Source organism: Acipenser ruthenus, chromosome 20 (genome assembly GCF_902713425.1).
Source record: "Acipenser ruthenus chromosome 20, fAciRut3.2 maternal haplotype, whole genome shotgun sequence".
NCBI lineage: Eukaryota > Metazoa > Chordata > Actinopteri > Acipenseriformes > Acipenseridae > Acipenser > Acipenser ruthenus.
The window spans coordinates 23,709,897-23,736,665 of NC_081208.1; the positions used below are offsets into that span (position 1 = coordinate 23,709,897).

The window sequence follows — 26,769 nt, forward strand, 5'->3', positions numbered from 1 at the left end:
AGCAGTAAAACAATAGGGGCCTTGTTGGAATGTTGTAATGTTAAATAAGAGGTAAGAAAATATTTTCGAAACCTATGGTTTATTACACCTTTAAGATCAGTGTTCTGCATGTTGCAAGTGCTTGCGAGTAAGTATGATGAATCTGAGTTGGATTTGCCGGTGCTTTTTTCTCGCTCTGTTCAGGCAGTGTAAACGTGGAATTAATCATAACTGAAATCTGGTGTGACCAGCTTGCGCTGAGTGATTGGGAACAGATTCACTGACAGGTTGAACTAAAAAGCTTCTAACCTGGGGATATTTCTTTCTTTCCTGTTTTTCCTTATAAAGGTGCCACTTGTGTTGCTGTCGTCTCTTGCAGAGATGAAAAGCCTGAAACGTCAGCGTAAAGCTCCTCGACCATGAGCCAAATGTAGTATCCCAGCCACCCTCTTTTAACTTGCTGTAAAACAGGACATGTAATTCCCTCATATATTAACCTGCCTTGGAGTTCTCAAGACTGTCTTCCCTTAAATAATATAATAAATGTGAAGAGTGACTACTTGAACTGTGTTGGAGTGACTGTGTGCAAACATCTCAATTAAGGTTGTCAGTGTGTCACCCAAATTTCTTCATTCCAATTATTAAGCACATGATTAGGTTTTTACAGATCCATTAATGAATATATGTACTATTTATCCATCAACGACTACTTTAGAAAAACACAAATAAGTCCCATAGTAATTTTACATGGTCATTTCGCAGTTCTCCCATGCTTTCCCCATAGTTATATTCTGCATTTACCATTGTTTACCATGGTGTGCCATAATTTGCTTTACAATGATTACCTTTCCTTTTGCACTAGGCTTTATTACACTTTGCTATTATTTTACTATGGCAAACTTTTGAAAGGGGTAGACTAAAAAAAGGCTTTTTTATGGCTACCTTCCACAACAAAAAAAGTTTCTATTGTAAGCCATTCTGGGTCCCACCAGGAGCTGCTGTACTCTGTGTCAATCATGAAAGACCTGATGAAAGGGAATCCAGCATGCTGTTTCTCCTAGGATGTGATTGTGGAAGGTGTACTGGAACTTCAAATGCACTGCACCTGTTAGCAAAGAGCAGGAATCGCAGGGGTAATTGCAAGGGAAGAAGACGGCCACTCATAGCTTTAGTGCATTTAGTCGCTAGTTTGCTGAAAAGTCTGTACTTGAGAATACTGAGTTTGCAACCTATTGATTTTGTTGTTTATTTTCACACTATTGCAATTAGTGCACAATGTGCCAAGGCTGAGGTACAGTACCCTATTATTCTAAACTGCATTGTGAGCGCCTTCTGTTACTTAAGAGCCTGACAAATAGGATTACGGAGGCTACTCTATTGCCCAGTGCCACACGGTGGCTCTCTAAGAAGTAATCTAATCATTTTACTAGAGTTGCGAAAGAATAAGGAAGCAACAGAACTATACATGTTACATTTGGGTTATACAATTCTTTCCTGTATATTCTATATATTTGTAACATATATTTAGCTAATTTAGTTCTTGCAACTAAATTAACAAAATAGAAACTAGCAAGTTTAAAAATACAAAAAAACAAAACAAAAAAAAACACATTAACATATTAGACTTTATGCCAGGCAAGATAAAAGGTATTCATTTGCAGGAATCATTTTTCTATTATCTTTATGAGGAATAAATACTTAAGTATCTTCCCATTTTACAAATCGTTTATACCGGCAGAATATCACACTCATCGTGCAAATGCAGAAGTGTCTGTGGGGGGATTGCACGCCCCACACTTATGCAAACGAGTTATCAGATTGTTAGGTGCAAGATACACTCTCTCTTACCAGATCTTAACGCCTACAGTTTTGGTGGGATTCAGGTTAACCTCAGGGATGCACATGAGTCATTGGAGGGGTTCCCACAGTAGGTATAGCTGATGCTTTAGCGCTAGTAACTCAGCAAGATGGCAATCCCTGCCTAATTCTGCGCGCTGAGGTGTATATACTGTACTTCAGATGGGTTAGAATTTAATATAAAGGAGATGATCATCTTAATCTGAACACATATTTGCTAATCAGGTAGGGACAAAATGGCTTGTTTTGCCATCTGTTTGCTTCCTGGTTCTTGAGAGATCACATAACATTGTGGCCTCTCAAACTGTGCTTTCTTCCCCGACATCAATACATAATCACAAAGCAGGTGGAGCTAGCAAGTTGAAAGGTGACAGTATCACATGATTTCTCAAAAGGTCAACGTTGCTGTTATCATTATCATTGCTGGGATAAGACTGCAAATGTCAAAGAAAATGAAAGTACTTGAGTGACACAGATTATAATTATACAATCTTTGTTTTAAAAAAATAATGTTTTCTTCGTTATAATGCAACATAGAAAGCAGCTGTTAGAAAGGAAAGTAAAAATATGACTCGCATTATCATCATCTTTTAATGATCATCCATAGATGAGCTTCAACTTGACCCCAGCATGAGCCTAACTTTATCTGTTAAAGGGTATAAGTACTGGACAAAAAACATGGCTTTTGGACAGGATACAGTCGTTGATAGATTAAATGGTGGCTGAATTAGTCCAAAGATGATAGACAAAGAGAAGGAGATGTGATACCTTGTATTGGACTAACTAAACAGTAATTAATCACAAAGATATACACATGGTTGCAAAACCATTAAAACAAAACTAATTTGGAGTGAAACAAAAACACTAATGATTACGTTACTGAAGTGGTTTAAAAAAGCACATTACCACTATAGGAAGTGGTTTTTTCAATACGCTCATGGGAAGAAAGAGAGAGAGAGATCGTTCTAAACTGGAAAGTGCTGTGGTAACCGTGCACGGAAAAATTGGGTTTTATTCATGCTATAAATAACAGACATTTCTTTGAAGTTTTATCACAGAAGATTTATTTTACTGGAAATCTCATAAAAGTTTAATATTTAATAACTTAATGTGGCCACACAGTTGTGTGGTAAGGGTGTTATCGTGTTGTTGCTGGGGTTTGTCAGAGGTTGAGATTCTGTAACCTTTTCTTCAGCAGTGGGGAGGTTGTGTTTCAGCCTCCAATAAACCCAGATTTGGGTTGAAATCAATTCTATAACCTCTTAGCAAGATGTCTGCCTTCATGCATTTTCTGATAATGCTGGTGTTGCAGGTTAGTTGGCCTAGCTTAATGGAACTGCTAGCTTGATCCTTGTGACTCCTACATATGGTTCATTCATGACTTGCCATAGGTTTTCAATGTGTGTTTTCCTCAGTAGGGATTCTATTACCATCTGTTTAGTTCCACATCTCCAAGTATTGAGACATATAATACTGTCATTTTTTTATTCTATATTAATCCTCCCAGTGGAGATTTATTGACCCCTTTATTAATAGTGCCTAATTCAATGCAAAATACAGTGGACAAGTGCATGTTTTAGAGCAGATTTACCTGTTTTATGAATGTACTATTGAGATAGGCTTTTATTTAGGTTATTAAACATACATTAGACATTGGATTGAACAGGATTTTACACACACGCAGGAAAATATACAGTATGTAATATATGTAAACACATTTGGCCATATATTGTCATACTTACAATATAGAAAAAAGGGCAATGTAGTTAGGAATACTGAATATTTATTAGATGGTCTGGCTTTGACAATTCAATTATAAAATAAAAGGATTGCTTAGAAACATTTTAAGGGAAGCTAAATGCACTGACTAAAATGTTTATATTGATTATTAAATCAAGATTGTTCAGCTAACTATAATATCATATATCATATATCCTTAGATAAAACAATACTCAAGTGAAGCAGACCTGTGTTTTAGTGAATGCAATCATCAAGTTAGCCAGCTGAATGCACCAGCCAAAACCTGTTTAATATTCTATTATTTGTGTTCTGTATGATTCTACATGTACTGTGTGATTTGCTTGCAAACAATTCCAGCAAAACATGCGTCTGAAAAGACTCCTCAGGGTACTTGTGGGGAAGTGAGGTGGGGAAGCATATTAGCGTTGCGCTGTGCACTAAAATCCATAGGTGATGCAAGCCTGTAATAACCGTCATTTGCAGTATTAGGAAGTAAGTTTGAAATAAAGCTCCACTTTTACAAACACTGGAAGATACAAGGTTAATAGTAAAGAGATAGTAAAGAGATAGCTTAGTTAAGCCTGATGTAGCATAAAGTCTAACCAACCAAAAACCTGTGGCAGCTCAGACTGATTTCAGAGATCTTAAATGCACTCAACAGAATTAAAATGTCAATAGCTTTAATGAGATACTTTCAAGCGCTGAGCCCTCCTATAGTGTTTGAGAAACTCAGAAGGGAAGCCTTTGTTTTGTGGTTTTCCCATCACTCTCAGAGGGAGAAATATGCTTTAACTACCAATAGAAGATGGAATAAAATAAGGAAATATTATTCCTGCTTTAATGTGGTCGATGCTTCAGCGTACAGGTTTTCCACAGGAAATAACCGTAGAGTGAATCTGTCCACAAGTATATTCCAAGTAAAGATAAGGACATGGTCAATTTATTAGGAACATATATTGAGCATTGCCCCAATCAAATGAAGTGTATTGTTTCAATGTTCAGGGGCTGTTTGACCCCATAAAAAGTATAGAAGCAAACTGCATATTAAAATGAAAAAATAATAGAGAGAGAGAGAATTGTATGTCCCCTTTCTGAATGGCAGAAGGGACCTGAGCAGTTAACTTTGACCTGTAACGTACTAACCAGACTTCTGAATAGCCAATTTGTTTTAACACCCTGCTTTGGCCAGCACAGCCAGCCAGTTCCCTTCCTGCGTCACTGTTTCACTCTTATCATTTTTTATGTAAGAGGCTCACCTCGCCCTGTGCTTCCTTATGAAATATTGTTGACAGGTACCTTGCAGCTCCATCACATGTTGACAGATTAATCTGAGCATCAATGCTGCCTCCTGGTAAGGCAGCCAGAGCCTGGGGGGGTAATTCTTTGCCTTGGCATGAGCACTGCAATTAAAATAATTAAGGGAGGCTGGACAGGCTTTTAGAGAGCCACTTCAGGGGTTTCTACACACACATGTAAAGCGGCAGAGGTTTATATTAACCCCTGTAGCCCAACTGTGCTGCTTCTCTTAGTTAAACAGTATTTTTGTTAAATCCAGCAATGCCTTGGGATGGTTTAATCAGCCTGTGAAATTCCATAGGTTTACTTATTTGCTGTTCATGTACTGGATTTGCCTAGGCTTTTCTTCTGCAAATCTTGCATGATTTAAATTATTCTTTAATGTGACCTGTGTGAAGAAAAGGTATACACTGCCATCCAATAAGTATTAGAACTCTATTGGTACTAAATATTGTACTACGTTGTGTACTTTATGGAACACTGCTAGTGTTTAGCATGCCCCTGGCTCTAGCAGACAGACACTCTGTGATATCCTAGACTCAATTCACTGCCAAGCTGTCTCTTTTTTCAGCTGGTGGTTTGGTTAAGGTAAGATTTGCCCTGTCTTTGAAAGTGATCTGCTCAGGCTACCAGCTGCGTCCTGATTGTGTGAAAATCCAGGGCCGTACAGGTGCTGACAGGGCCATTTTCTCAGCCATGCACATGCCGGAGGAATACAGCTGTTTATCAAATCATGTGCCAACTCCTCAAAGCATCTATTAAAGGTTACAGAGCCTCTAGGAGCAATTAAACACCAGGGTCTGGGTTTCTTCAGGTGTTTCATCAAACGATCCAAAAATGAACAATTACAATTTTTTTTTTTTTTTATCTTCTATTGTTGTATTTTTTTAAACATGTGGCCAGTATGATACGATAAGTGTACCTGTTCATACAAAAGGTAGAATCCAGGACCAGAATTTGTACCCTAGTGAACAGCATTATTAGCTTTTTTTTTTTTTTTAAAAGGACAAAACAGACTATAAATGTTACAAAACTAAACAGTTCCTGAAAATTGAAGTGGAAACCACTTATGTTAAATTAAAAACTTAAGTACACCTTTCAACATTCAGAACACCTTGTCATTTGACCAGAGTGAAGCCGAACACTCAGTTATGATTGGTTGAAAGCTCCTTCAGGCATCTTGTAGAGTTTATGTCACGCCAACTCAATGCCGTCACTGCAGCAGTCAACAGGCTAACCTGATAGTAGGTGGGGATCTTAATAAAGTGTAATGTAGAATCTGGCCCATAGTGCAACCACTGTGGTGTTCCTGGTGTAAGGGACTGCAGTTATGGAAAAGGGAATATACACCTGCATTTCTGGTTGTGGCATTGGCTGTATATCCTCCTTAGGGATCATTTTAATTCTGCATCTTTGGTGTGTCAACCTCCGGTTGCTGTATTCTAGGAATTAGTTTTATAGATGAAGTAAGGTTGGTAGCAGACATGGAAAGGTGGAATGACTGGAATTTCAGAATGGGTGGGCAGCTGCTGCTCTTTGCCTGTTCCTATCACTTCCTGTATTCTTAAACCTGTTTATGCATATGTATGATCTAGTATAGACAGCTGTCCTAAATGTCTCTCTTCATCCGTCTATAAATAACAGAGTATGAAAATGTTTATATTTATAAATTTCCTCGGATGTTGGTTGACTGGTGCTTTGATGAGTTTATCTTAGGGCACAGTTTGAATATCATCATCCCCCCACTCATCTAATTGTGATAAAACTTGGTGTGGGAATTCTTTAGGGCACATTTTTAAAGGGGTCAGAATCGAGGTCAGGGGGACCTATGTTTAATTTCTGGCCTGTATTGAAGGATATATTTTCAGAGGTGCCCAAATGTAATACACCCACTTGTTAGGTGAAGTTATGCTACACACTCTGGCTATGCTTTATCTTGTGGATAAAGGACATAGCGACCTATATTTCTCATGATCCTGCCACCTGTAATGCGTAATTTGTTTTCTTGACAGTGGATATGTACAGTGTTCTACTGGCATTCCTTATTTATGTATGTTCACTACGATCAGCTATCATACTACTTCAAAACATGTTCAAGTTGTCAGAAATTATGTATGAATTGCCACATGCATAACATGTAACATTGGTGAAGGCATTAGTCAAAAGGTGTCTGCTTGAATTAGTTCCTTATAGTTTTACCTCAACATTTGATAGTGTTTGACTTTAAAATACCTGTTGTTAACCAGCATCAGACCAAAAAAGTTCCATTCTGTGTCAGAGAGAACCATTTTATATGGGACAATGCAATCTGATTTGGTTCACTTGTTTTCATTCATGCAGCCACAAAAATGTAACTTTTTTGGGATATGCCATAAAATGAGACTAGATTTCCATTCTCAGCTCCTTAACCCATCCCATCCCCTTAATGAGCCCAAAACTCAGCACCAAGTTACTTATGGGTGAAAAAAAGACGCAGGACTAATGACTTCACACCCCATTACCTACTTTGCATGATACGTCACATTTCATTATGTACTCTGGGGTAGCGATGTGTGAAAGTGTGAAACATTTGGTTTGGAACAGTAATCAGGCTTACACCAAACTTTTATCCTGGTCCCCTGAACTGTAAGAAGCTGGCACACAAACAGTGTCAGACTTTTTTCTGGTGGAAGTAATTCATTGGCTTTCTGAGTAATGTGTGGGTCATTCTCGGAACTGGGATATCTTTTAGTGACCAGCTATACAGAGAACAAGGTGATAGTGTATGCGGAAAAAAATTGTGAGTATGTCCATGCACTGTGTAGTCAAGGCAAGACGGAATTTGGTTAACAGTCAAAATATTTGTAAGGCGCCTTATAGAGGAACAGAAAGCTGCAGGTTTGTTGTGTGTTATCACTGTAATTAGGACACAGCAGTTACTCTAGATTATTGACCCATATTCTTTTATATCTCAAAGTAGACCCTGCGTAACCTTACTTTTTGACAATTTGGCAAGACCATTTACTTTATTAATTTCTTTATTTATTTATTTTTCTTTTTTTTATTTGGGGGTGGGGGGTGGACCAGCTGCTGGCTTTAAAAATGAGATATCTGTAAAACACAATATTTTTTGTCATTTGATGGCTGACAGTTTGCCCTTCATTGAAATAACCATTTGTTGCTTTTCTAAAGCTCTTCTGTACCATTGTGCTTGAAATATGGTGAGGCAACCTGGCTTTAACATTGGTTTTATTGGAAAAAAAACAGCATAACATTGAGCTGAGCTTTGAAGATGTCCTCCATGAATGACAGATTATTTTTTTGGTGTTAGAGTGCCTCATCCTTTGAAACCAGTGAAAGTTAAGTCAGTACTACATAAGTAAGAACAAGATGCCATCTCCCAAAAAGATTCTTCAATGCAGCCAAAACAATTAAGTTCATGGTGTTGGGGTTCGACAAATATACAAAGTGACATCTTGGTCACTGTTAAACAAAATATTTAGGAACCTGTGTTGGGAACTACACAAGATTTATTTTTCTTATAAATGTTAATATGAGGAGGGAAACTTGTGTGTGGCTCCCCCAATTAAGTCTACTTTTCTTAAATCTTTGTTAGCAGTGGTCTGGGCAAGATGATGGCTCAAAAATACCTGTTAAAGTTACACATTTAGAAATAAAATCAAAGTAAGATAGTTGGTTACATTCTCTAATGTGTTATTGTATTGTGAAGATGTTAAAATCTATAGATATATCTCTAATTGTAAGAAGGTGGGTGCAGCTTTTATGTTCTTAGCATTATACATTTTATGGAATAATTATATTGTTGGAATGGAATGACAGCAACAACTAGTAGAATTTGAATGTCATTTTATGAATGTCTTTTTTTTTTAAGACATGGTGCTACCAGCTATCATTTCTGAGCACAGTGTGACCTCTAATCTTACAGTCTGGGCCACAGAGAGATATTGTTAACAGGAGCAAAGAAAACAACGATTTCAAGTCAAGGTCAGAGTGACATTGCCATATGGGGAGAGCTGGTGCTTTCCAAGGCCTTGTATACTGCAGTAAACAAATCCTTGCAATAGTGTCTACTTTGGGGTGGAACCTCCTGCAAACTAGATAGTGTTCGCAAAAATCCTTCGCGTGGTTTAATCTTTTATGCTGTCACTACATGTCTTTTGATGTTTGCAGAACTATCCACCAGCAGTAGCTATTTGTATGGCATGTCTGCTAGTCATACTGTATATGCACATGCACATAACTTCATTGTGAATTCAGTATATTTTTACTTTGGTTTTATATAGACGCACATTAAGGTCCCGAATTGTATTTATTCCAAGGGCATTTCAGTTTACTACCTCAGCTGGCAATTAGCTAGATTTAGATATCCCAAGTGTTATTTATAAATAACGGTTCAAACTCATTCTGTTACTTGATAGAGACTCAAGCCAATACAAGTATATGTCCTTGATTTAATTCCATGCAAGCCTTTAAATCTTAATATTTATTTATTTATTTATTTATTTCTTTCTTTCTTAGCAGACGCCCTTATCCAGGGCGACTTACAATTGTTACACAAGATATCACATTATTATTTTTTTTACATACAATTACCCATTTATACAGTTGGGTTTTTACTGGAGCAATCTAGGTAAAGTACGTTGCTCAAGGGTACAGCAGCAGTGTCCCCCACTGGGGATTGAACCCACGACCCTCCGGTCAAGAGTCCAGAGCCCTAACCACTACTCCACACTGCTGCCCTAATACAGTAGCTACTGTACACCGGTATAAAGTGCAGTTGGAATTTTCTCCGTCCCCCCGGTAGGCGTGGTAACTTACATCACAATCCACTGTGGGTTACCAGTTTATTTATTTATTTATTTATTTATTTATTTATTTATTTATTTATTTAAGTTTTTTGAACATGCGTCAACAATATTTGTAGACAAGAACTGCCAGGTGGCATGTTTTTCTTTAGAACATACGAGTGTTTGACAAAAAAAGAAATGTACACTTTTTTTTCTGTGGAAATGAGCTGTCCCTCATTTGATAAACTACATGGCAACCCTGCAAATGGCAAAAACTGCACCTCCCTGTTGCAAGCCATAATTATTATTATTATTTCTTAGCAGACGCCCTTATCCAGAGCGACTTACAATTGTTACAAGTTATCATTATTTTTTTTACATACAATTACATTATTTTTTACACATTTTTTTTTACATGCAATTACCCATTTATACAGTTGGTTTTTTTAACTGGAGCAATCTAGGTAAAGTACCTTGCTCAGGGGTACAGCAGCAGTGCCCCCACCTGGTATTGAACCCACGACCCTCCAGTCAAGAGTCCAGAGCCCTAACCACTACTCCACACTGCTGCCCTAATAATGGGCAGGACAAGAGATCTGACTAACTAGAAGATAGTTGAATCAGATGTTTCACAAGGAGGTGATGATTCTGTGGACCATTCTGGCAAACAGACTTTCCTGAAAGAATAAGAGGTAGTAGTAATTGAGAAATGGGCAGGTCAGACCTAAACCCTCACTGGCCATTTCATAAAAAAGTGCTCATGGTCTCTGTCCTGTGTGTTCTTCAAGGACCCTGTTATGGAACATTACCCTTAAGGAATGAGCCATAATTCAGTCAGTGCCCCAAGGTGAGTCTTGACAGTCGCCAAGAGATCAGAGTTGGGGCAACGCAAGCAATAAACAACCCATTGCCAGGACAGTATATGTTTCTGAAAAATGCGTCACAGTTTAGGCGTACCACTGCACTTGTAAGACAGATTTCCCATTGTACTGGTGAGGCCAAAGAAAATACTCTCCAATGTGAACTTCGCCCGCCAGAAGAGAACACTTCTTTTAAGAACATAAGAAAGTTTACAAACGAGAGGAGGCCATTCGGCCCATCTTGCTCGTTTGGTTGATAGTAGCTTATTGATCCCAGAATCTCATCAAGCAGCTTCTTGAAGGATCCCAGGGTGTCAGCTTCAACAACTCAAGAGCTTCTATCCTTTAAAAATTGTAGAATCAAGTAGGGGCCCTATAGCTGAGCAGAAAATTAGGCAAGCATATTCAGAAAATAGGTATTGTTGCAGGAGAAAGGGGCTCACAGAGACACATAAATCATCTTGTAGGTGTTAGTATATTAAGTGATAACCTTGTCATATGTAATGTCACGCCGGCTGAGGAGTTCGCTGGTCTTCAATAGGATCAGTGCAGGTGGATTAAGCGGGCCAGTTGAAGCTCTGAAAGAAGACAATGGTGTGGGAATGGATTTGTCACCTAAATCCCCAAACCTTTTTCTCTCTTTTTCTGTAGTTAACACATCAGCACCCTTTATCCCATTTTCCATTTTATTTGGTTGAAAGATGTAAGTATCTTTTCTCACTCTCTGGCGAGTGTTAAAGATATGATAAACATTTTGATAGGGAATATGCTATTCATGCCTGTATGTTATCCCTCTGTTTGGTCATTGACCTTCTGTATTTGAGGGTAAAGGTATTCTCCGTCATTGCTCCCGATTAGTATTGCTGGTCCACTTATAAAATGACCCGCAGTTGACTTCCAGTGTAGAGACATCATATTTCAATTCTGCCAGAGAAGATTTGGTCATTCTATTTTTTGTTTGCTTCAGTTTTCTCCCACTGGCTCAAGCAAGTACAGAGCACAGGGGGCTCTTATTATTGCTTAACTCTCTCTGCTGAGTCACTTTGTATCCTGAATACCAAACACTCACCTTAAAAGCTTTAAATCTATTTCTCAAATTGTTAGTGTTGTGTCCAGTCTGTGAAGACTTGTGGAGTCTGCAACTGCAGTGGTTGAAAAAATCTATTATTTTAGTTTTGTTTTGTTTTTTAACTTTGTTGTATATTAATTATAGCCTAAGATAGAGACACAAACAAATATGTAATTTGAAGTAGCCTTCCACAGTAAAAAGCCAATCAATTTTCTTTGGTTGAATGCATAAAATTCATCCAGAAAGAAAGGTTCTGGAAAAGGGAATTTTCAGGAAAAAAGGACAGTGTTACTTTAAAGGAATTATGAGCTTAAATAAATGAGGCAATGAAAAAGGATCTATAAATGTGTCACCATTACACATTGATATTTGCTATCCATTAGTTTCTCTATAAACAGAAATTTATCCCAGGCATCATTTTTCTTGCCGTTACCTTTGCTTTTATAAATATGATCGTTTTACTGTGGTTTGATCTGACCTTCGGTAACGCATCAGGATAATGGAAACCTGGGGGGGAAGTGGGGCTGTCTGAAGCCAGCTCTTACACTAATAAATGCCAACAACCACAGTACCAGAGCAATGCAATTGACTATTACCATGATTATTACAATTATCATCTGCTGACTTACAGGTACAGCAGCAAGGATGATGGGATATTCATCAGTTTAAAAAACTGCACATCATTAATTTGTCTTATTACTCATGCATACAGCAAATTAAAAGTGCTATCATTAAGTGGAAGTAATTAAAGTTTTGGACTATGAGCAAGGAAAGGAAATATTGGATTGATATCTTAGCTAAGCTGCTTATTTTCAGCTGGTGAGTAGGAAATGCAATATGATTTCCTTATTACAGATGTAATAAAAACAATATTATGATGTTATTAATGTATTACATAGTTTTTAATGAACTTTTAATTCCAGAGTTATTTTGTGAACCTCTGATCTTCTGCAATCGTTGTCTTCCCTTATTGGTGACTGGTCGCTTCTAACTGCGCGTAGACAAATCAGTAATTATAGGACATGATGCGTGTGACGGGGTCCCAGGGTCTCATCTAGTAAAGGCAGTGCTGTGTGGAGTGCAGAGTAAGTCATGCGTTCACAAGCTCCCTGTTTCAAACACATGCCGATTTGACGATCTTGGCAGAGGACCGACAAGGAGAGCCGCAATGACATGCCAGTCTGTGCCTCGTCCCTAGGGTTTAGTAGGTTGGCAACACCCATTGCTTTGGTCCGACGGTTGAAAAGAAGGCAAACAACTGATCTTCAGTCCTCCTAGTCACTTAATGGTTTACAACAATGAGGCTACATCCAAATTTGGCATTTTAAATTGAGTAGAAAACTGTGTTTTAGAAAATAGACACAGATGAACAGCTATCACGCCCCTACTAAACACTGTATCTCCAACTAACCATTAACTGCTCTAGGCCTTATATAGGTCACAGTCGTTTGTTACATGCCACATGGTTCAGGTCTTTTGTATAATATTTGTTTCATAGGCTAGGAGGGGTCTGATCCAGAAAAGACAAACTGTTTATAAAGCCGACATACAGATATTATAACTGTTTAGATGTTCCCTTAAAGAAACATGTTGACATTTGCTTTCAGTATTCTTTGTGAATCAGGCATTGTACATTTTAACCGCACTGCCAATTTACCAGAAAGCAGATACCCTTTATAGAAAATGAAACCAGATGATACTATGTAATTTTACTGGTATGCTCTATGCAGTATACACCACGTCACACACAAGTTTGAAATCAGTTCACAACGTCGGTGGAGTCATTACTTCTTGTTTGCTAATTTTCCAAAAATGTTTGAAGCAAATATTTTTTTATACTAATGAAAGACAGAGAACTGATGTGCCTAGTTTGAGTGTTTATAAAGTTCTTAAAGGTTTTTGTGTTTCGATGAATTATCAGAAGCTGAAGGATGACGTAGAAGACAAACAGAGCTAATCTTAAACCTTTAATGCTAAGCCCTGTAGAGAAGGTTGCCCAAAATGAATTACATAAGAAAGGAAAGGGGCAGCAGTGTGGAGTAGTGGTTAGGGCTCTGGACTCTTTACCGGAGGGTCATGGGTTCAATCCCCGGTCAGGGACACTGCTGTTGTACCCTTGAGCAAGGTACTTTACCTAGATTGCTCCAGTAAAAAACCCAACTGTATAAATGGGTAATTGTATGTAAAACAATGTGATATCTTGTAACAATTGTAAGTTGCCCTGGATAAGGGCATCTGCTAAGAAATAAATAATAATAATAAAAGGATATACTTACTTAAAGCACAATTTTCCCATAGCTATTCATTTCTGATGTAAAACTGAGAGAAATTAACACTTAGCATAGAGACGGAGATTATAGATTTGTTAAAAGCAAATGGACAGAAACACATATGAGGACACTAAAACAGGTGTGCTGGATTTAGCAAGAGTGTGAAAAACATGAAAGTCCCATTAAAGTGACTTGACAGGGATAAAAGATAACACAAAAGGGTAAAAGGTGAGTTGAAACAAATTGATGAGAACAGATGCACTGATGAATTAGGCATTGTCTGAGTTTGATTACACTTGTGCACTTGGCACCAGTGTTTAAACGGTGAAGTGTTATATTCCACATTGCTGTGTATACAGGATATGAATGCATACATGACATGCTTATTCTGTGCACTCTGCTTTGTCAGACCTCATGGCAGGCCGTTTTGTTTCCATTCAGCAAGGTAGTTTACTGTACAGGCAATGAAGAAAGATGCCTCTCATATGACATGAAGTAATAAAATATGGGAAGTAATAAAATAAACATGTTTTATTTTTATTTTTTTTTTCCAAACAGTGTTTTAAACGTTTTTACAGAAATCACCTACAGTACTGACGCCACAAGTTCACAGCTTTGATAAATGTGCAAAAAAAAAAAAGTTCTTGTGGTAGTCAGTGCAGATTTTATTTCCATTCAGCTCAGTTTTTTTGTTTTTTTTTTAATGTGCCCATGGCCAGTTGCTTTTGTTTACTCACAGACGCTGAGATTGCAGGGTATATCTGTTTGACCAAGGCAAGGACACATGTTTTTCACTTGGCAGTTGGCTATTTGCTTTCCAATCCTCTCTCAGAACTCAGACAGGGGTCACTGTGTTTGTACACAGCACTAAGGGGTTCCAGGAGCTGTCAACCCTTGCTTTTTTATCTCCACTTAATTTCATTGAGGTTGAAAAGCTGCACACATCTCTGAACATCTTCTATTGTGAAGGGCACTGTGCCTCAGATAAGGCTGTCAGCGTCCACAGAGGGGTCCCACCGGGCCAGAGGTTAAACTACAGCACTTGACAAGCACAGCTAAAGGTATTATACCATTAAAATAGGGGTCTTTTAAAAGTAACAGTTGTCGGATAAAAATGTCTTACTGATATTTTTCTATGTAATGTTATATCAACACTTTTTTTGAACTGGCATTTTAAACAAAATGTAAACATTTGCACTATTTTTCTCAAATCCACCTGATGAATGAACCTATGTAGTATTCAAAGCTTGGTCCAATAAACGGTCGAAATATATAAGATGGCCTACTGTACTTCTACTTTAAAAAATAGAAAGGGAAAAAACCTTTTGAACGTAAATGTCATTTTTATGTAGATTACTATTATTTTTTATGCAACTATAAAATGTTACATTGTTTAACTAGGCATGTTGTAAAACTGCACAGCATGTATGTTATAATGTGAATATGCATGTAATAGGACTATGCATGAAGTATTTATTCCAGCAACAGAAAATGAGCTGTGGAGTTACACAGTATAGCCAAACGTTTCCAGACAGTTTTCACTGCAGTACACCCATGTTGATTCCTTAAAGTAATTTTAGCTAAACAAAATAAATAAATTTAATAACTCTAAAAAGAAGTGAATTGCTAAAGCAAGTCTGTTTATTGCAATGTTCAAGATCAAAACTTAAGACCAATTAAGAACTGTCAGTCAAAGGTAAGGACCAAAAGGCACAATATTGACTGACGTATTTTTAACTGAGCTAGTGGGGTCTAAAACTTGGGTAGATTATTGTTGTTCTTTTTTAAACTGGTGCCGGGAGCTGATTCTGACATCTGGAAGCACATAGTCAACAGCGTTAAGAGTTTTTTCCAACCATAATTGTTTAGGTTTGGATAGGAAGCTGAGCTCAGTTTTCCAAAGATATTAAACAAAAAGAAAACATGCACACTCAAGCACACCAGCATGCACTAGAAACAAAAAGAAAAGTTGTGTGTCACTCCCGCCACCCATTGCACTCCTTAAATCCCAGCTGCTTCTCTGGCTCTCCACACCACGGAGTAACATGGCTGACCTTTGACCCTGCCCTTGAGAGTGTGTGTTTGTTTGCAATTTAGCTGGAAGGGCCCGCGCACTGTCAGTTCAGTGTTAGTGTACAGGGAAAGGGGTGACGAAGGCAGGGAAGCTGTTTTCACAGCACAGTGCAGAACACAGGTCCTAATAGCTTCCAGGTGTGCCCTGATGTGTACATAATCTTTGGCTGCAGATTTGTGGAGATTGGGACCGTGCCTCAATACACTTGCAAGAGGTGTCTTTGAAGTGAGATATTTTCAAAGTAAAACCTTAGAAACCTGGCCTATTATTAACATTTTCCAAGAAGTGATTATTTTTTAAACTGGGTTTTGTCCAGATGTACAATAAAGATGAAAAGCACTGGCAGTTTTCTTTTCACTAATTTTCTTCATTTTTGATTTTTTTATTTTGATTTTTTTTTTGAGAGACGAGGGTGTATTTATTTTTTTAAACGTACTCTGTCGGCTAAAGTTTCCCAAATATTTTTTAAGAAACACACAATCTGCAAGCATTCCCACCCAAAACACCTCAAGCCCCTCAGCCATTTCCTATACGTTTCTCTTGAAGAGCTTAGCTTTGAAAAGCTTTAAGTTGTTTTGAAGGAGAATATTAAAAGAATGTAAAGTTAGATTTCTGAGAGACCCTGGTGACTTTTATTGAAAATAAATGATTCCCTTTCAATCTCGAAATGTCAATGTTCAAAAATACAGAAAAAGAACTACCGTCGCATCCAAAGTAAGTAATGGTTAACATTTATTTTTCAGGGAACCAGGGTTACAACTGTAACCTAATATTTTCAAATATTCCTGTGTTTCTGGTTTCATAACACATACCACCTTGTGATGTTCTTTGCAAAAACATGTAAATTGTCATTTAGTGGAAGTGACAAGTTTGTTTAACAGCAGTTAACCCTTCAAATTTGACCCTATTGTGGGCATGTTTTTTTTTATTATTATCTGTATTATTATAAAGCAGTTTTTTTTTTGTTTATTTATTAACCTTTAGCAACTAGCTTAACATGTTAACAAATATAGATCATCTGCAGAGAGATCCACCACTTAAATAGGAGCTTCACTCTTGGACAAGAGGGAGGAGGGGATTAGAAAAACAAAAGTAAAACAAAAAGAAAGTAATGTTTTGGCCTACATTGGTGTTTCCAAAATGTTGCTCTGCTTGAATTGTTTTCTTATCGCCTGGTTTCTCTTGGATTTATTTTTGAAGTTATGGATGAACAAAAAATTTAGCTAGTCTTTTAACAATTGTGAATGGTGTTGCCGTATTTTCAATGAGTGAAAACAAACAACTTTAATGAATATAAATAAACTGTAGACTTCTGTTTTTTGTGAAAGTGACATGTCAGATTTGTTTTTAAAAATCCCTTGCCAGAGGCAAATTACATTTCTCGAAAGTCATAGTGTTGCTTCAGTTCCAAGTTGAAGGCAGTTTTACAGTGTTGTTTTGGTGCACTTTTTCGCTTTGAAATGTTATAGCAGCTCTGCTTTGATTTTTGATCTATTGAGATTAGAATTCAAGTTGGTTTTGATTTGTCAAAAATGTAAAGGTCTTAGCATGATTATGTGTTTATGCTTGGATAAGTCCTACTGTTGGGTAAGTAAAGTACTATTCCAAAATGATAATCCCAAACTATCAGTTTACACACCCCACTTCAGAACCACATTGCCGTCTTACATGTAGTCATGATTTATGTAGAATATGAAAGAATTTGAAAACACTAATTGTGTTTATTATCCCAAGTGAAATTTGAGAAACGTTCATGATGTATTTATTTATGTCACTTCAGTCTGGTACAATGTAAGCCATACTGAATAATACGGTGGTTAGGATTTATGTAGGAATGAAATTACTTCTAATTTCTTGTTTATTATCCTGAGTGAAATTTGGGACAGATTCATGCTATATTTATTTTGTGGCTCTAAGCTGATTGTAAAAGATAGGATGAATCACATGGAAGAGGCCTCTATATTTTACTTATAGCTCTGTAGGGTCCAGGTTACAGAGTAGTAGTGAGCCAGAAAATCCATCGGACTGCCCAAAACTATGTATTTTATTTTACAAGTTGTGCATGTTTTTTTTAACAGTTGATGAAGAATGTTTAAACCACTTGACTGTCTTGTTTTGGTGGGTTTTTTTGTACAGTACAGTAATTGCTCTAAATGTATGTTTTCATTTTTTATTAGCCACTATTTTGGATGCAAAAAGAAGAAAAATAAATCAACAATGTACCCTAAAATGGAGCTGTCTTATAGATGGTTCTTGAGCCATCTTTGGCTCATTGAGATCCAAAATATGGCTCTTTTGATTTAGATGTAGAGTATCTTATTTAAATAAGGGATTCTAAGGGAATACTTGGAAAATTGCTTACCTTTGGTAGAAAATACAGTAAAAATACACAAAACTTAAGATGTTAAGCCAAAAAAATACTGAGTCAGTATCTTAGTTTAATCTAATTTCTCTGCAGTCTGAATTGTTTACATTTTATTAAGTTTGTGTTTGAAATTTCCTGGCTCACTAAGAGCCCACTGGAGTGGTTCTTTCTGCCAAAGTTTGTCAGCTGTACCTTAAAGGGACCCAAATATATTATCTGATAAAGATACTATCAAAACCATATCCCTGTTGAAAATTCCTGCATTGATAAGTACTGGTTTATCTTGGATAGAATTGGTGGTTGTGCTGGTTTTTGACACAGGAAGAAACTGTAGTGCTGGTTAAAGAGATGGTTGAAGAGTCCTTTTTCTTAAGTTATGTTGTAAATCTCTGCCGGGGTTTTATATACCATCGTGGTATCCAATATGAAACCAGAAATTGTCTGTTTTAATTCCCAACCCTTCTTGAGAATTCGAACATGCAGAGAAGAAGAAGAAGAAGAAGAAGAAGAAGAAGAAGAAGAAGAAGAAGAAGAAGAAGAAGAAGAAGAAGAAGAAGAAGAGACATGTTTGTGAGGCACAAGTATTTCAGCAAATTTCAGAGACCAGCTTCCCATCATTTTTCGATGTGGTGTCTTACACTGGTGGGGGTACAGACTCCTGACAGTTAGCTGGTTAACTGCAATAGAGAAGGTTGAGCTTCACAAAACTTTTAATGTGAAGAGTTTACAAGGTGGTTCTAAGGACTGCCAAGTTTACACAGTGGCAGTCATTATCTGCAATTTTCAACTGCACTGGTCTGGAGATTTTAATTCCATAAGATGTACATTGTAAAGCTTCAGTGACCCCAGTCAAAACAGGCCATTAATAGTAATATGTGAAGTTAAGAGAATATAGAGGGTAGGCAAGGGAGTGAGGTCACTCAGTGCCTCCAGGAAATGTGACAGAAGGATTAGAACAAACTTATGGGGACTGCGAAGGGGGGATGCAAGAAATCCAGAGGGCTTTGCATGTTAGAACCCAAACATGTACCTTCCTTAATGGAGTATTTGCGTTCCCTTTTGAAGGATGTCTTTGCAGTCTACTGTAATCACCACCTGGATGTTATAAGCTACATTGACTTTATAAGATACGTAAAAAGCGAGTCAAGAGAATCTTGGAGAATGGCATTAATATGTGTCTTGTTTGTAAAAATGTCTATGTTCATTATAATGCATTAGCGTGGCAGGAAATGCAAAACACTGTGGTAGTTTATGAATATATTTCCTTGCATTATTATACAGTATCATTGAAGATTTAAACATACCATACTGTACTTTTAAAAAAGAAACTGTAAAAGTTGTATGAGTTATTTTAGTTTAATGCTTGTAATAATGTTCAGGTCTTTGTGTATTTGTTACACTGAAGATGTTTACATCTGCATACTAAATTATATTCTAATATGGTCTACATATGGTTTCAGTATCATTACAAAGTAGAATAGCACTCTACGTAAATGTGAGCGTAGTGTATGTATCATAAAGATCTACAGACAGGCACCTCATAAAATCCACATATTCTGATCATCTCATTAAATTGCCTCCACTATCCCTGTCACCAGAATGATAAGTTCATTCCGTACCCCAGGTCAACTTAAATGTTAGGACTGTTTGAAATTGATGTAGTTATGTATGTTTGCCCTTTGAGACAGGTGACAAAGTAATTGAATCAAGGCTTCAGATGACTTCATGAACTCAGACAGAAGGTTAAGTACTTTGCTGAGTTAAACTAAACGCAAGGATTGAATTACTGCCTTTTAATTTGCTCAACTATCGTTGCATGTAGTTATATAGTTTCTTAATTTTCTTTTATTATTCAGTGTTAAAACATATGGCTAGCTTCAGTGCTATTAGGATTTTTTTTCCCCACAACAGCAGCTCAAAGAGCTCAAGCAGACTTTTTAATATAGCTGTTGTATAAAGAAATCTATGCTAACCACCAAGCCTTGGTTGTTAATAGCTTTTCACACAATATGACATTAGGAAAATATTAATATCGGAAGGGTTTTTCTTATGACTTTAAGAAGCTTTTGATACAGTATGGATAGCAGATTTTGAAAGTAAATAAAGTTGCAAGCAAGACTTATGAAAAATGTCCCTAAAGTCTGCAGCACTTTTGCTGATAACTATGCAAAGCCAAAACAACCGTGCTGACAAGTACATTTACTACAATTATCACAATATATATATTTTTGTGTCTCCAGTAGCCATCTGGCCTAATTGTAAAACGTATTTGTAGCCCCAAACAGGACACGTTTTCACGTTATTAAAACATTTGCGTATATTTTCTTGGCACATTTTAGTACAGTAGCATTGTATTTCAGTAAAAAAAAAAAGAACAACAACTTTAAATTGCATTCAACAACATCATAGTCAGTGTCCCAGTAGTATACTTTGTGTATTGTGTTTGAATGCAGAGAAGCTTTTTTTATACCTTACTGTGGGACATACATTCTAAATAGTTGTTTATATCTGCAATAATATAAGAATACAGCAATTATATTTACCTACCTTCCACATATTACATAACAACAACCTAAAACCAATAATGTTTTAATACAGTTGAGCAAATAATTGGAATAAAAAGGAAATAGTACAGTTGGGTGTTAAAGCACCCGCTAACTACTGTGGTAAATTCAAATAATATTTAAACAGAAAATGGACACCGTTTCAAACTTTTCTACATACAGTCAACCCTCTTTATACCGCCTGGTAAGGGCCATGAGCGAAAACGAGCAATAAGCGAGGGTGGCGTTATATATATATATAATTTTGTTGTTTTAATTGGCCAAGATTATTTCACTGGCGCTACAATGAGGGAAACTACAATGCTTATATTTACGTTTGCTTGGCTTCGGAAGTTGACGGGTGGCGGACGGCGGGGTGGTGATATAACGGGTAAAAATAGCACTGTTTTTATATTGGTGACATTTGTTCAGAGAGAATAGCTGGCGGCATGCGAGGGTGGCGTTATAAAGGGGGGTAGGACAACTGTACATGTTCTTTGTGGTTGTAGAGTACAGGAAAGGTGAGGCACAAACACTAGTGTCAGTGTGGGTGATTCAACTTTTCCCACACTGTTTTTGCCAGTACACCTAACTGGGGTCAATCCAGAGGTACGAGGGGGAGTGAATGACCACAAGGTATCTACCCTAAAATGAGTTTGTGAAAGTGAAAAAAGAGGCTGCCCCAGATTTCTTATGGTGTAGAAGAACTATACTATGTACGTGAATTAAGGGTTATTCGTAGAACCACATTTTCTTTTAATACGCATTGTAAAATTGTCTCATTCAATTTCTATATAGATTGCTTAGTGGCATATTAAAAAAATGTTCAGTTATTTTTGTTCCAGGAAACAAAATGTGTTAGTTTTGCAATCAAGACATTTTGGACTGTTAACTACAGTAAACTGTGTTAATTGCAGTTTAATGTTTTCCGAATATGAATGGAGCTGACTTAGAAAACAATCATATTTCTTTGCCAGGATTGTAGTGTACACATAGATTTTTTTGAAGCTTGTCTTCATAAAGCTTTAGCTCATGCTACTTGCCTGTTGTTCTGTGATCTTTTTTTCAGCTTGCCTGTAGACCAGGCTACCACCTATCGGATTTTCCCAGCCTGCCCATGCTTCATCAAGACCTCTTTGAAGCAGGGAATGCCAGTTGTGCCTGGTCTTCCAAAGCCATATCCAGCTGCAGCAGGTTTTAAACTAATCCTTCCAGAGATGAAAGACTTTGTTTAACCCAAAGCACATCTCCGAGGCCCCAAGGGAGATGGCCTTATTGACACCCAACTGTGTGATCTGGGCTTGTTTCATACAATGCTCAGAGCAGTTGTGTTGTACATCACCACTTAAACTTGTTTATTATTTTATTTGTATTTGTTGTTGTTGTTTTATTTTTGGATGTGAGAAGTTATTTGTGTTGATTTATATCTGTTGCTGATTGTCATATTTGACAATGCATGCTTCTATGTTCTACTAGAGTGAGGATGGCTTGCAGCACAGGAAAGTATACAAGATTTCTAACTCTAGATTATAGTGTTATATTTGAATATATATACTGTGTGTGCATATATATATATATATATATATATATATATATATATATATATATATATATATATATATATATATATAGGGGAAGTGTGGCAGTGTTAATAATGTTAGTAAAAATGTAAGGATGACGATTCACTCCTTTATTTAGCATACACACATAGCAGTCATTGAGTCTAGTGTTACAGCTGTATGAAAACTGTAGTGGTGTGAATTAAAATGGAAGAAAACAGGAAACTGTTTACTATCCAAAATACTAGAGTGTCTAAAGAAAAGTAACTGGCAGCAAAAGGAATTCTGCCAAACCCAGTTTAGGAAGACAAATAGACACGTTTGTATTTTTTGTCTGTCAATTTATCTTCTTGAACTGGTAAAATAATTGAGTAAAATTTGGGGGCTGTATATGTGTTCTGTAGAAAAATGATGACTACTGTGATTAGAAGACTTTTTTTTTTTCTTTACACAGACCCTGCTTTTAAATCATTTACCTATGACATGACAAGTATAGTTTCAGTTGGAGCTACATACAGTGCATCCCCCTTTTAACCATTGTAAGTTCTGGCCCGCCTGGCCCTCCAGACCACAAGCTATGTAATAACCAGCAGCAGATACCATTCTCATTCCGGTCAGTTAGACAGAAAAGAAAAAAATGCAGGGTTCTGCCAAAGCATTCAGCACATTTTATATATACACACTATTAATAATAAAGTGTGTTTTTTTATGGAAGAGTACATTTTCCTATATAACATTTTTGTGAATCCAGCCTTAATCAATGCAGTATTCTTTTTTATTTTCTTCTAATGGGGGACATAAAAGATGAAAAAGGTCAGAGCTGTAATAGACTAATCTCAATTATCAGGGGCAGTCCACGAAACCCTTTACACCCACCTAATCACATTCAGCGCACATGCAGCTGCACCATGTGATTTCAAACACGACCAAATGAAATTATAAAGTGGTGTTAAATTTATTAATCATTTAATTAGCTAAATGTTCCTGTAACTACACCAGAGATGAATGGCATGTCATTTTCTAATGCAATTTGCCTCTCCGTCAGACGAGGGTCGAATGAGAAGCTAACTGCATCTCAAATTATCCTTTTTTTTATTCTGCACCTTCTTTCGGAGGGGACAATGTGTTACTATTGATTACACTTGAATACCTTACAAAGCAATTGAGCTCCCTCTAGACACATAAGCAATGCAGTCAATTTGAAGAGAAGACTTTTCAGACTTATATATTCCTCAGGCACAATTTAAATCGTCAACCAAAAGGACAACATCTTTTGGTGGAATTCCCTTTAATCATGTACCAAATGCCCTCTGTTACAGTTTATCTTTCCTCCCTCTCTTTGTGTCTGTCTACGTGTGTGACATTAATGCATACCAAGAGAATGGAGTTTTCAGGTTAAATGTCTCCTCAACCGCACCACTGTACAAAGTGCCCTTTCCATATTCATGATGACAATACAGGATGACAGTGTATATTTAGGTTATACAGTTCCTTACTAAGGTGTGGAATGTGACGCCACACTCAGGGTTTAGTCCTAGTTTTCTCTCCCTGGTATAAACCAATACCCAGTTGTGTATTGTACCGTCAATTAACTGTTTGTTGCCACGTTGATTATTTAGCTTATACCCTTCTTGCAAAAATACTGTAACTTTTTAGATAACTGCATGGTTCTGGGAAAAGGGAATAGTTTTAGGGGACATCTATAGTAAACTTGAACAATGTTCAGATTTCAATTAAAATGTCAGGCTGGAATTTGCGGCAGAAATGGTTTTGTCATTGATAAACAGTAAATACAGTTACTTTCATATTACCAGTTACTGTATTGTGGAACTTCAGATGCGTTTAAATGCATATCAGCTTCCTTTTACCGGTATACTATTTCATTAAGAACATATTTTTTCTGATATTGAATTGTTGCATATGAGAAATCTACATTTTCCATTTGTTGGTTTTCTGTTATTGATCTATTATATTGCTGGAAAATGTGGGTCTGTCTTCAGTGCTAGACGATGTAAACAAGTCCTTGTCGTACTGCTAGCATGCCGTATCTGAGCATTGGAAACAGGTGCATGCTGTTGTGGAAACAAAGGTAACACTCTTGTACAGAAGCTGTTGGGTAAACAAAGGCCTGGCTATCTTCGATACTAAGAAAAACTACAAGCATTATAGTTGTTTGTCAGTCTCATTTGAAAGTTTTAAACAGACCCCTGCTTGATGTGCAGTATACATGGTGATTTTAAAGGTTTTGCAGTGTTGCCGACAAACAAACAAAAAATAATGCTAGTAAGATTTGAAGCCTTGGTTATCACTTCTTTAATGCAAGAACACTTTTGTATGACCAATTGCGCAAATCTCCTCCACCTAATATTAATACATTGTGTGTAGGGTCTGCCATCGCTTGCAAAATGATGATCTTTTAATAAGAGACACCCTACACACTGCGTAATAACTTATTACAGTGTTCCCCTGTTAATGCTGTAGTTGGGAGCCATAGTTAAAATTACCATTTTAAAGTGGCCAGCTGACCCTGTGTAGTCTGGAAACCTCACACAACAAACTACAACATACCTTCAATTTAACAATATTTACAGTACACAGTTTGTGTTTAATAATCGTACGTCCCTTTAAACACAATACAGTAAGACTTTAGTGTGTCCCTGTATAATGTATTAAGCCAAAGCATACAAAGTTACACACAGGAAAAATACAGCATACTGCAGCAATAAAGCAGCATATTCAGAATGAAGTTCAGAGATACCAGGTTTAAAATCAGTAACATGAACATGCAATGCAAGACTCTGCAGTCCCTTTGAATTTAGATCAATTACCCTCCTGCTTTTCTGACTGTACAAACAATATTGGAAAAGTTCTTCCTCCCGCTCTGTTGTTCATCTTTTCTGTTGTTTCAGTGGAAAGAATTGTCTGGCTCTCTCACACACACACACACACACACACGCGATCCAGAGTGGAACATTCTCACGTCTGCTCTGTATCTGAAGCGAAAATAGCACTACTGAGTTTGATGTTTAAGCAGCAGGGGAGAGGCAATACAGATGTAAAACAGTCCCCAGTTTACTCTCTTCATGTCAACTTTTACATGGAAATATAACACTCTAGTGTCTGCTTCATAACATCTTAGATACCTTTTAAAGATTTTAAAGAAGTGTTACATTTTAAACATAAAATGTTGGAGATTGTAACAATTGTAAGTCGCCCTGGATAAGGGCGTCTGCTAAGAAATAAATAATAATAATAATAACCAGATCGATTTTTTGATAATACCGCGATGCAAATTTCCATCTAGACCAATGAACTGAAGTTGTAGTGTGACGTTATCAGCACTATGTACAGTGAGAGATGGCGAACGAAAGACTGGTTTTCAGGGTGCAAAAATGCCCTCATACGTCCCGTCCAGATTATAAGGATACGCTAAAGAAGCAAGACACCTGGGACACCATAGCGGCCAAACTAGACATGTCAAGTAAAAATATTTGCATTTGAAGAAGCGCAACAGAAAACATATATATATATGTGTGTGTGTAATTATAATATAATGTAATGTATATATAATATATAACATTTATTAATATAAATATAATGGTCACGCTGGAGAATGCTACACAGGTGAAACACTGCATGTTTTTTTTTTAATACAGACACATACACACATATAGCATACACAAATATATTTAACCTTTATTTCTTGACATCCTTCATCAAATTCATTTTTTCTCAACATTAACATGTGATAATACATTTATATATACAGTGAGGTTTCCCGTCGCCAGTGTAATATGAAAAACCTCACGGTTTACCCCTTACTGTTTTCCACTCCTGCTCCCAGTGTAATCAGACCTTAAGACAGGACAAGTTTGTAAAATTGACCCTTTAGACGGTAAAGGTACCGGTATTTCCTGCACTAAAGCAGGAGGCGGTTAGGGAGGAGTCAGCTGACTAAGCAGTGTTCTGACTTGTTTGATTCTTTTATCACATCTAGCGCAGGGTTTATATCATGCAGTAGAGTGGTTTTGTTATGTTAGCCTCTGTGCTGGTCTTAATCACTCTGTAAACAGTGCTGACATAAAGCACAAGATAGCCTGTTCATGACCAAGCATTTGAAAATGCCAGTCATGTATTTTTGTATTAGCTTCTCCAGGTCATCGGTAGTAATGCGTGGATAGTGAACTTTGTCTTTGCCTCCTTTTCTGTATCTTTTCATTATCAACAAAAATAGATGATTGGCATTTTTAAATGCTTGGTCACTAACAAGGCTAACGTTGCGGGTTATGTCAGCTCTGTTTACGGAGCGATTGAAACCAGCACGGAAGCTTTATTCATTTTAATTAATTACAATAAATGGAAATGTTAAT

At 37.0% G+C, this 26,769-nt stretch overlaps 1 protein-coding gene across 2 annotated transcripts in view; it reads left to right on the forward strand.

Annotated features, from left to right (window-relative positions):
• Positions 1-26,769, forward strand: part of LOC117425746 (WW domain-containing oxidoreductase-like) — a 339,286-nt gene that overhangs the window by 287,908 nt on the left and 24,609 nt on the right. The window contains exon 9 of one of the 2 annotated variants that reach the window (XM_058993704.1): positions 328-491. The exons of the other annotated variant lie outside the window; for it this stretch is intronic. Within the exon in view, the coding sequence (XP_058849687.1) occupies positions 328-402 (75 nt within the window). The 3' untranslated portion in view covers positions 403-491. Of the gene's footprint in view, positions 1-327; positions 492-26,769 lie in introns of those variants that run through there. 2 annotated transcript variants of the gene reach the window in all.